Below are 12514 nucleotides of genomic sequence, written 5' to 3' on the forward strand. Positions count from 1 at the left end.
TTAATTGGTTGTGATTAGCGATTTCAATTCATTCTATTAAAACAATATCCTTATTTTTGTAATTAGATGGGAACTCATCATAGGAGAATATTGTTTCACTTTGTTCGCTGTTAATTAATAATGGCTAAAAAGAAGAGGCAGCATCTAGAATGATATAATCCCTCTCTCAGTAAAGAAAAACTCCTTTTACTCTTCAGCCAAATAAACAAAGCCTGATGTTAATGATGCCATTCCGCTCGTTATGAATTAGAGGTATGCCAAACAGTCATTATTAAATAAAGGACACCAAGAATTCTTATTTGAACCACTGTATATTTATTTTCTCCTAAATCATCTTGCGTGACTTCCTTTTGTATTTATACCTGTCACGTGAAAAAGGAGCTTTCAAGTATAGCTGACCAATAGCTTTTGCAATTATAACCACATTTGCTTTTGTCTTTTCTTTGCATTTCTTACCTGCAATCCTTACAAATAAATAAATATACAAAGATAATCAAATCTGCTTGCTAAAAATTCTACCCATAGTACGTCAAAAAAAAAAAAAGATACCACTCTGTTATAAAACATCTAAACTTTTTGCTGTTATTTATATTTCTCAATTATTTTATTATATTAAAATACCTAGATCGATCTGCATATAAGTTTCAGATTAATTTGTGTCGTGGATCAGATTTACCATTGGCCACTACAGGAAAACGTGTGGGGTGTAAGTACGGCACTGAAGACCATGGTGGCATTGCAGGGGTTAAGTTAAAGGAGCAGCGCGAGACAGATTTGAAGTCTGGTCCATATCTTATATACTAAAAATAACCTTTGAAAATAGAATACAGCTAGCAACAGTAAAGAGAAAATTACATCAGTATTACATAAAAAAAATCTATTTATTTACAAAAAAGCTGGTGACTTGGATTTAGATTCCCTTTTTTTCTGTTTTGTTCTTATGGTTTTTTTTTTTTTATTTATGTTAAAAAGCTATATTACATATAAAAATAAAACATCTGATTGGAGGTGCTTAGTTCCGGATGCTTTTATCAAGCTTTAAAAATAATATACATAGCAATAATACAATAATAATAATATGAATAATTATAGTTATCAACAGTGCAAGGTCGGGGAAGATAACACTTTCTATCATCTTAATACTTCATAAACTGATTAATATCCCAACAGAAAAAAAAAATATTAATTTATGGCAATAATTCCTTTTTTTTTTGTTTTGTCTGTCCCTGTCTGGCCTCTTCAAGAATACCTTATTCTGTGACTCCATTGCAAGTACAGAAAGGGTTAAGGGAGTCCACTCCCCCCACCTCCAAAGTTTTTTTGCTGTCAACCAGCCCAAACTGTGGTTGTATTCACTATCCAGTTCCCCAGTGTCAATGGCGGAAAAAAAAAAAAAGCACCAGGTTACTTGTCCTTCAGAAGTGCAAGGTTTAACCAGTGACCCATTCAACCCTCAAGTCTTTTTCACTGATGAGCAGCAGTTAACACGAGCACTTACACTCTGATAATATTGGATACTGGAAAGGGATCCAGGTGCAGAACCTCTGCCTTGACCATCCCTGGCAGTGCCACCTCAGGAAAATTTTGGTGACGGACTTGTTGGGTCTGCAGTACATGCCCTCTGGCATGGAGCAAGACTTTTCTGAAAAGCATTGTCCTTCTTTGATGAACCTTGGCCAAAACCTGACCCCCAAGTCCTTCCAAGTGTATAATACCGGGCAGTAAGTGTAAGCCCACAACCACTGTAGGAACTTTCTCCTGGCTTTCTTCCCCATCTTGATCCTTCCACCATAAGGTGCCTCACTGAGGTCCATCTTCTTCAAGTCCACCGGCATAGCGCCAGGGTTTTTAGTTTTTGTCAGAGAGTCGTGGGTGGACGTATTAACGAGGTTGGGCAAAACCACCGCCATGAAATTGGGGTCAAAGTTGCTGCCAAGTTTCTTCCTCAGTGTCCTCTCATCCAGGTCCTGCTCCTTTGGGTCCTGCTCTGGGTCAGGCTGCTCAATGACAGGCAAGACGGGCAACTCTCCGCTGGGAGAGGGTCTGAACCTGAGAAACGGTTGGCAGGACCCCTGATGGTGAACTAAAACCAAACAGGAGCAAAGCAAAACCGCCTGAGGGAGATTGATCCTCTTCATGATGTTAAACCCCCTTCAAAGACGAACAAGGTTCTCCCACCCCCCCCCCCTCCCACGTGGTTTAATCAAACGACTTTTAGATGTCAAAAAAAAAAAAAATGATAGTAATCCAGAAGGGAGGGTATCAGAACGTAGGCGAGCACATGAGTTTTAGCAAACACTTTTTTCAACCAAACTAATTGCTTTAAATTCTCTCCTTGGCTTGTGTAGCGGAGCTCAGAAATAGACACAAAGTCCGGAGAAGATGCTTTAAATAGATCAGCGGTGTGTGACACACACACACAGATGGATATACTGTATGTGATCTGCAGCCTGGTGGAGCCAGGAAGTTTCTCACAGAGAAGTAGCTGTGTCTGTCAGTAGGGTGAACCACACAAGGAAGGCAAAGATTTTTAATTTGCCCCTTCCTCCAAGTTTTCGGTTGCCCCCCTCTTTCTTATTCCTGTGCAGGAGCTGGCTCGCAGGATATAAAAATTCACAGAGGAATAGGCTCCATCCCCATGGTGACATCCAGGACAACTTGTCTAGACTCTGCAATACAGTCTGCTCCGAGACAGGAGCCAATGGTTTAAAAATAATTAAAATTAATCCTTTCAATTGGGGAAAATTATAGGCAGAGATGTAGGCTGGTAGCTTATCCAAAACATTGAGTTTCCAAGCGTCTCAAATCTTGGTGTGCAGCAACTAGAAAAAAAAAAAAATATATATATATATATATTAAAATCCTGAAAAAAAAGTAGGGATCCTTAAAGTAAAAAAATTGAATTGCCCTTGTGATTTAAATAGTTCCAAAGTCCCTGTAGACCTGCACAGGCGATAGACTTCATCCTCAAGGATGTTTTCACTTTCTCCCTCCTAATTTTAAAAGAATCCTTTTTTTGAACGAAGGCTGTTGCATGGAGATTTGCTCATCCAGGGAGAGTTCGAGTTTTGTCACAATTCCTCTGGCTCCAGCCTTTTGTATGGACGGGTAGCAAGTCCCTTTTTTTTCTTTTTTTTTTTTTTTTAAAGGCAAATGAAAAGACACAGAGAGCAGCGAGACAGCAAACACATGGAGCTGTGTGTGTGTGCGGGGCAAAGCTCTTTTCTTTCTCCTCTGGCTGGCAAAGAATGTTTTTTTGGGTGCAAATGAGATGTTGCTTCTTGGGAGGCACACTGGTAAGCCTTCTCTTTCTGTATTACAATATATGTGGGGTGCAGAGATAAAAAGACACTTTGTGGTATCACATTGCTCAAATGAATGATATATCCAGATGTCCTTCACAGTTCAGGCAATGGTCTACACCATTCTGGATGGCCCCAGGGGTCTGGTGTCTGTCCCTCTGCAATGGCCAGATGGGAGCTGGCGAGTAGCAGGTTGCAATGCAGAAGGTACCAGGAGAATGGTCAACAAGTGTGATGTCCACCGTGATGCCTCTGCTTTGGTGGGTCGGATCTCCAAGGCAGGTGCTTTTCAGGGTTCTTCTCTTCTGAAACCTGCTTGCCACCCTTCTGTAGGCAGAGCTTGCAGTAGAATGACCCTCTCCTTGTGCTACTCACTCCTTAATGTGCTCTGCTCTCCACTCCAATGCAAGTTAAATATCTCCCCCTGATGGTGTGAATAGTTAGCTGACACTACCCACTGCAGTCACTCCCCCCCCCCCCCCCCCCCAAACACACACTCTCACACACTCCCTGACAGCCTCTCCACAACAACCCTTCACCAACCTTCCCCCTCCTTTCCTAAATCCTAACCAATGGAGAGTGTGCCTGCTGGGTCCTAAACCTCCCCGACCCCAGGATATCTCTCCTTAACCCATATAGTGACTAGGAAAAAAGAATATTTTTCATTATTGAATATCCCACAAAACTTAATTTATATAGATTGTGTTTAGTTTGTTATGCCTGTTGATTAGGAAGAACATTTATATGTAATAGAAAAAAATATATATAGGTTTATCCAAAATATAATTTTTTTAGTAAGGCTAATGGTGCCAATCTTAATAATAATTTTTTTATTTTTTTGGGGATAAATGTTAGTATGATGTTAATAATGTTGATGTTGATAAATGTTGATTTGTATGTTTTAAAATATAAATAAAAAGAAATTTGAAACAAAATATAATTTTTTTTAGTAAGGCTAATGGTGCCAATCTTAATAATATTTTTTTATTTTTTTGGGGATGAATGTTAGTATGATTGGGGATATAGTATGGATAAATGTTTATGTTGATAAACATTGATTTGTATGTTTTAAAATATAAATAAAAAGAAATTTGAAACAAAATATACTTTTTTTAGTAAGGCTAATGGTGCCAATCTTAATGGAAAATGAAGCAAATTAGGTAAAATTAATTTTTTTTATATTTATTAAATATTCATTTATTAAAGCACGGGGACAAGAGTTTTGTTAATCAATGTCTTGTTTCTATGCAGCTTGCTCTAGAGTTTTTACACATTATAACAAGAGTTTCAGAACCTTTGTAAGTTGCTATTGTCCTGCATTTTTCTATTTGAACCACCTTGTAATGATGAAATACTGGTATTATTTGTTGATTTATATATCTCTTATACCTGTGTGGGTATTATATGCTTGGATTCTATATGCCCCTACCTTACTTTTATTAAAGTTTTTTTTAATTTAAATTCAAATATTGCTTCTGAATAGATATTATTAGATATGATATGAACTGGACTTTTATTAGGCTAGCAGATTTTGCAATTTGACATTTTTAAAATAATATTCTATAATTATATTATTCCTAAAAAATGCATATATACATATATATATATATTGAAATATATGTATGTATATGTATATTTTTATCTCACAATAATTAGAGGGGACACGTTTATATTTTAATTTTACTGGTGGGTTGAATTTGGCGCTGAGCGGTGCATTATAGGCCTTTTAAAATACACCTCTAATGGATTTCCCCTAAATGTAATGTATTAATATTATTTTATTATTATACAGGCTTTATATAGGACCAATATTTCTTGCAGCACTTTACAAAATAAAGGGAGATTTTACAGTTACAATACAGTTCAAGGTAAGGGGGCTAGGAGGGCCCTGCTTCTGAGTGCTTACAATCTAAAAATTGGTATATTATATATGCTAATTTTGTTAAAGTAGGTAGATTCCTTATAAAGGTCATTTTCATAAACCACTGATTTATAAGCAGAAAATAAATGATAATCTGTAGTCTTGTTATTTACCCCTAGATAATAAATTGGCATGATGGGCACCTTCACACCCCAGAGGTGGCAGATTCATTATCATTTAGGCTTTTCCAATATAAAGGTGACACAAGAATTATGGGGGTTATTTACTAAAGGCAAATCCACTTTGCACTGCAAGTGCACTTGAAAGTGCAGTCGCTGTAGATCTGAGGGGGGACATGCAATGAAAATAAAAAAACAGCATTTTAGCATGCACATAATTGGATGATAAAATCAGCAGAGCTTCCCCTCATTTCAGATCTACCCCTTAGATTTAGAGCGACTGCACTTTCTAGTGCACTTTCAGTGCAAAGTGGATTTGCCTTTCGTAAATAACCCCCAATGAGTCAATAGCTGCCTTGGTATTGTAGAGGTGGAAGATGTTCTGTAATATGAGGCATCAGATGTGGAAACCATATTAAAGTATACGGCAAGGGCTGTCGCCACCTTGCAGAGGTGACATATGTACTATATACTATATCAGAATGTACAATACTATATTGGTAGCTTGTGTACTATTATATCAGGCAGTGACTTCCTCCTCACAACATAGGTGACAGCAGCAGCACAAGAGTGAAAAAAAATCTTAACTCTTGGAAAATGTAAAAAGCACAATTTAATCCTAATATGCATGCAATTGAAAATCATTAAATTAAATGTATTTTTTTTTTAAAATACAGCTAGCATAAGTACTTAAATCTGTCTTTATATCAGCTTCCTGTAATCCTCTGTACAGCAGCAAACTCACTAGCAGAGGGAAGGTCAGCACTCCGAACCAATCAGAGCTTTAGTGCATTTGACAGCATTCTTACGCTAACACTGTGAGCATGCTGTCAGTAAAAGGAGATGGTGTTGAGCTCACCAGTAGGCTGCTCATTTATCCAATCAGAATGCCGAAGAGCCAGTTCTTGACCAGGCTGTTTTGTTTAGCTACCCTGGATCTCAGGATTTGACTTATAGAGTGGCAGGGGTGCCTGGAATAAAAAGATGATAAACTCTTTTGGCAGTGCAGACAAGTCATGTATGCACTGCAGCGGTCCAGATGTTTTCCTGGAGTTCTTCTTTAAGGTAATGATCATAACTCTTCCCTTAATTTAGAGTAATATTACACGTTCCAGTTCATCTGAGAAGTGTGCAATTTACTATGACCAATCTATCGCAGAAAGGTTCTCTTGCCCTTGTACTATCTTTTAATGTGCAGTAGATGGCGCTCTTGTTACTGCTGACCATGTCCAGGACCAGTCCTAAAATCACAGCAATGAGCTGAGGACCAGAAACAATCCAGCTCATGTATTAATTGCTCACATAGGATTGTTGTGGCAGATTTTCCTAAAAAAAAAAATGCATTGCATTCGCATTTTTTTCTGCAATCATTACATGCTGATGTGGCCCCATACAGCCCACTGCTTGGATGTGACTTCACTGTGAATTTTTTTAATAATATTTAAGAGAACCTGTACTGTACCAATGCAGGGCAGAGCAACAACTGCCTCCCTCCACACCTCCACATCCTTCCCTTACATTTAACCCTTTTGCATGGGCAAAAATGGGCCACTTCAGCTCCGGAAGATTTACCCCCTTCATGACCAGGCCATTTTCTATGGCACTACGTTACTTTAACTGACAATTGCGCGGTCTTCTGCTGCTGTACCCAAATAAAAATAAAAATAGAGCTTTCTTTTTGTGGTATTTGATCACCTCTGTGTTTTTGGTCTCTCCTAAAGCTCTGCTTTCTGCACGTGCTATATACAGCCTAATAGTGATATCACTGCTGACTTTACAAGGTAATATCTGAGTTTCAAAGGCACTTAGTGCAAACAATGTGTGGTTATTGAGGACTATATTAACTATTATATTATTTAAATAAAAGGTTTGTGCCCAAAGTTCCGTTTTAAAGTGACCCCGTCACTATACTAAAGCTTGTAAATTAGGACACTAGTAGATTTCCAAATTTCCTACAAATATTCTGAGTAGTACATTTGATGGCACGATGAATGTCATTTGAAAGTCATTTGAAAGTATTTCAAAATGTATTTTTTTTTTTCAAGTGGTTGTAACCCAAAAGAAAAAAACGATCCTGTTACTTTAAAGAAGAATATACAGCAGCATAGTGTTTGTGCAGTGTCATTTGCCCATTTCTATGCTGTAATATTTCTGGTTGATCCTTCATGTTCCTGTGTCCCCCATTGTCTGATGATGCCATGATCAGTTTACGTGCCTCCGTCAGTGTGCTGCTCCCCCCCGCCTGTCAGCTCAGGAGTCTGTGTGTGAGCCATCTCCTTCCGCCGCTGTGGCTGTAAAATCACGAATCCTGAAATCCCCTCTGCTACAGAAAGATATACTGTGTAGAATCTGTTTTAGAAATTATGCAGCAAAATACCTTATTTCTGAACATCGCTGTGTGTTCACGTGACCTCCTGCCGATCTCCTCCTCCCCTCCTGGCTGACGTTAATGGAGAATCTTAGTCCCTCCCACTGTAGTCCTCAGATCAGGGAAGGAGAGCATTGGGAGGTCATGTGACCGCACAGCGGCACTGTAAAAAAGGTATTTTGTCGCTCTCCTCCTCCCCTCCTGGCTGACGTTAATGGAGAATCTTAGTCCCTCCCACTGCATTCCTCAGATTGGGGAAGGAGAGAGTCAGGAGGTCACGTGACCGCACAGCGGCACTGTAAAAAAGGTATTTTGCTGCATAATTTTTAAAACACACAGATACTGCACAGTATATCTTTCTGTAACAGAGCGGATTCCAGGATTTGTGAGTAATAACTTTATAACCACTTTAACATTCAATTTTGGAATGAATGGACTTTGCAGAAGTTAAACCACATTCGCTGTTAGAAATTCTTTTGTTCAAGAAAATATTTCCATCCTACTCTTTCAAATGTTCATAACATTCATTAACATGTACATAAGAATGTGCAAGCACCATTCTTCTTAGCTCCGAGTATAGTGCACTAGATTTGAATTTACAGTATGTGCAGAATTAGAGCTGATAAAGTGTCAAACTTAGCTTTGAATGCAGATTGTCAGCTCACCACTAGGAGGAGTTTTTCAAGCGCTTCGGTGTTAAAAACAAATCAATGAATGCTTTTACACTGGGGCGGTGCGTTGGCAACATCTTTGGAGCATGCTTGGAGAGCTAAAAAAGCTCCTCAAAAATGCCCCTCTCCATGGAAATGAATGGAAAGCACCTGAAAAGCTTTTCGAAAGCGTCTCAAAATGTTTTTTTGGAGCAGTTTTGGAGTCATGTGTCATTTACAAAAAGGCAAATGCGTAAAAGAAAAAGCGCTGTAAAAGCACTGCAAAAGCATTCAATAAGCTTTTAAAGTGGTTGTAAACAACCAACTTTGACCTACAGGTAAGCCTAGATTAAGGCTTACCTGTAGGTCCAAAAAATATCTCCTAAACCTACACGGTTTAGGAGATATTTGCCGAAAGTCAGGCACCGCTGTCTACGGCACATGCCGGCGCACTGAGCGCGCCGTTGTCAACGGCGATATGCTGCGAGTGGCGGCTCCAGTGCGCATGCGCGGGAGTGACATCATCGCGGCTTCGCCGACTGACAGCGGCGGAGCAGCGAGACCCACCGAGAAGATGGATGCGCCGGACTACAGGGGACAGCGGTGACTTTGCTGGCTCCTGTGTCAGGTTTTCAGGGAATGAAAGAGGAAGAAAACTCATCAGGGTTTACTTCCTCTTTAAAAGGCTTATGAATTGACAGGTTCACTAAACAGCTTTAGAGCCTCAATTTAATATAAAAAAAAATAAAAAATCAGCACAAGGGACAGTACTTACATTCAGGGCTTTTTTTTCCCAGAGAATAGGTGCAGAAACTCAACCATGCCGCCACACTCTTAGCCCTTGTACACACGGTCGGAGAATCCGTCGGAATGTGTCCTATCGGACCGTGTCGTCAGATAATCCGACTGTGTGTGGTATGCATCGGACTGATTCCGTCGGACCCAATTTTCCAACATGTTGGAAATATTTCCCGACCAACTGGGCTGATCGGACATACTCGGATCATGTGTAGAGAATTTTGATCGGACCAAGTGCCACGCATGCTCAGATCAAATTCCTACATCAAAGCTATTGGCTACTAGCCTGAATATAGTGCCATCGTAACGAAATTACGTCATCACGTTCTGAAAGATCGGATTTTTCGCCAACTTTGTCCGACCGTGTGTATGCAACAGTTTTGGACAAAATCCGACGGATTTGGTTGTGGAAATCTCCGACCGTGTGTACAGGGGCTAAGACATGGGCGTCGTAAAAAAATTGTTTTGTTTCGTTACGTTTCCTTTCGTATGAAAAAAAAATCGTATTTTGTAATTCGTATACGAAAAAAATTCGGATTCGTACAAAATACGAATTTTCGTTAGATTCGTAAACTTTTGGTTAAAATAACGAAAGTTTGTTATGATGAATTTATCATTATGAGGGGCTCCCACCATCCCTGTGCTGACTTCTTGGGTTTTTAACCTTTAGTTTTGTTAACTTTTGGTAACAATTACGAATGTTCGTTATGATGCATTTATCATTATGAGGGGTCCCCACCATCCCTGTGCTGAGTTCCCAGGTCTGAACACCTGCTCTGGCCATTATGAGGGGTTTCCACCATCCCTGTGCTGACTTCCTCTGATTGGTGAACATAAACACCAGTCATGTTTCTGTTAATTTGGATCCGAAATTCGTTAACGAAATTTCATAGTTCGTATGGAATTCGTAAGCATAGAAATTCCCATAGGGTTTCCACCATCCCTGTGTTGACTTCCTGGGGTTTTAACTTTCAGGTTCGTTAACTTTTCATAACAATTACGAATTTTCGTTATGATGAATTTATCATTATGAGGGGTTCCCACCATCCCTGTGCTGTGCTGACTTCCTGGGTTTTTAACTTTTAGGTTTGTTAACTTTTTGTAACAATTACGAATTTTCGTTATGAATTTGGATCCGAAATTCGTAAACCAGAATTCGTATTTCATACGGAATTCGTATGCACAAAAATTTGTATTTCGGATTTGTACGAATGTGTGAATTTCCGGAAATTTTTACGAATTTTTGATTTGTATGAAACAAATCGCACATGTCTACCACTCTCACATACCTGCCAAATGGCATCAAATAGTAGTTCTTCCCTCTTCAGCATACAAGCCCCTCTCTCCACTGCCCTCATTTTCTCCCCCCTCCTTTAAAGCTCCACCATCTGTCATATATCTTACCTTTGTTGCAATATTAAACTAAAACACCTATCCGGCTGTAGTACCTCCCAATATACTATACTATACTACAGTCACTTGCAAGAGAGATTATGGAGTAGGAGCATCAACAACTGGTCACCAGGGAAAAATGGAGACCACAGAGGCTGCAGCCTACCACGCACCCTCTCCTGCTCATGATTGCACTAAACCCTGGGCACCTGTTCTGTATCTCCCTTGTCCCTGTCTGGCACTCAGTGGGATCTGCGCAGAAAATCTGACCTGTGGGAGCTACTGGGAGATAAGCCATCACTTGTAAATACAGAAGCTGGAGTTCAGTGTTACCAAGTGATAGTGGTGAGCAGGGAGCAGAAGACCTGAGCCAGAGCTGGCGGAACTGAGTTCCCCCTAGTTCCTGCTGAAAAAAAGCCCTGCTTACATCGCATGAGAAGCATCCCTTGATCAATGGGAAAATTAAACTGTTACTTTTACCCAAAATATTTCCCTTGCTTCAGTTTTGGTATGTCAGACATTTCTTGGTATTGCATTAAATGTTAAGAGACGTTTGTGATTTTTTTTTTTTTTTAGAAATAATACTTACCTAGGTGGATGCTTTATCTATCCCCGTTGGCTCTAAGACTGAGAACCATCAATCAAACACCACCGATTGCTCAGTTCTCTGTACTCTGAGCTGTTGACTGTCAGTCAGCGGCTCTCTGCTCTGCCCCAACCCTGAGCTCACTGGAGCACTGGGCTGTGAAGGGGGTGGGAGCAGCTGGCTAAGGCTCTCAGTGGCTCGCTGTCGGGTGCCAGTCCAGGCATCTGGGTGGATCCCGACCATATGGTCATGATCTTTCTCCAGCCTGGACTGGCTATGTGAGGTCAGCCGACATTGAGCTTCAGTCATCTGTCTGCTGAAAACAGGTCACAGGAGTGCAAAATGAATTGCATTCCTGTGATCCACAGGAAAAGTACATCCAAACAAGCTTTGTCTGTACTTCTACTTTAAAGTGCACAAATATACTTCTCACATACCACATTTTTTAAAACGATCTCTTATTGTTAAAAGGTGTTCTTGAACTACAATCAAGTGATTGTGTCAGGGTCTGAGAGAAATATTCTGGATGAATGAAGTCATCATTCTGCTGCAGGCAAGAGTGAAGCATCTCTTCATTCGCCCATCTCCCAAGATCAGTTAGCAATGTAAGTTCTTGGCAGCTCATGAGAGGTAACAGCAGGGTGGCTGATCTGTGTAAAACAACATGTGTACGCATATTCAAGAACAAAAACTCTATCATAATTTACATCAGGGGTTTCCAAACCTTTTAAACAAAAGGCCAGTTCTTACTGTCCTTCAGGCTTATGGGGGCTGTACTGTGGCCAGTGGGAGTAGAAAATGCCTCGGTGTTAGTGGGAATAAACAATGCCATACTTGGTTCTAGTGTGAAGAACAATGTCCCATTGTTGGTATTCAAGGGAGGAATAATGCACCATCATTGCCATCTGTGAGAGGAATAGTGCCCCATCATTGGTGACTGTGTTAGGAATGGTGCCCCATAATTGGTGTCTGTAAGAGCCATATTATCCCATCATTGGTGCCTGTGGGAGAAATAGTGTCCCATCATTGGTGCCTGTGGGAGGAATAATGCCCCATCATTTGTGTCTGTGGGAGAAATTGTATCCCATCATTGGTGTCAGTGGGTGGAATGGTGCTCCAATGGCTAAATAAAGGTAAGCAAAGAGCCACATCTGGCCCATGGGTTGCATTTTGGAGACCACTAATTTACATCATTACTTTATTTCATCTTTTGAAGCCAGGGGTACTAGCATTGTACCAACATGCACTTGCTGCACTGGCCACCATTGCGCTGATGTGTGCCTCTCCACTGATCACCACTACATTGGTATGCCATTTTTGCATTACCTGTTGTCCATGTCATGTAGCTTGCTGTATGGCCATTGAAAATATCCCTATA

At 40.1% G+C, this 12514-nt stretch overlaps 1 protein-coding gene across 1 annotated transcript; it reads right to left on the minus strand.

Moving 5' to 3' along the window:
- Positions 1-292: 292 nt before the first annotated feature.
- On the minus strand, positions 293-3723 carry LOC143924769 (noggin-2-like). Its single transcript, XM_077449224.1, has one exon. The coding sequence runs from the start codon at positions 2136-2138 to the stop codon at positions 1482-1484; it is 657 nt and encodes a 218-aa protein (XP_077305350.1). The 5' UTR covers positions 2139-3723; the 3' UTR covers positions 293-1481.
- Positions 3724-12514: the final 8791 nt, after the last annotated feature.

The sequence above is a fragment of the Lithobates pipiens genome, unplaced genomic scaffold (assembly GCF_037356315.1).
Source record: "Lithobates pipiens isolate NorthernLeopardFrog02 unplaced genomic scaffold, aLitPip1_a1.2 Scaffold_22, whole genome shotgun sequence".
In the NCBI taxonomy this organism is placed as follows: domain Eukaryota; kingdom Metazoa; phylum Chordata; class Amphibia; order Anura; family Ranidae; genus Lithobates; species Lithobates pipiens.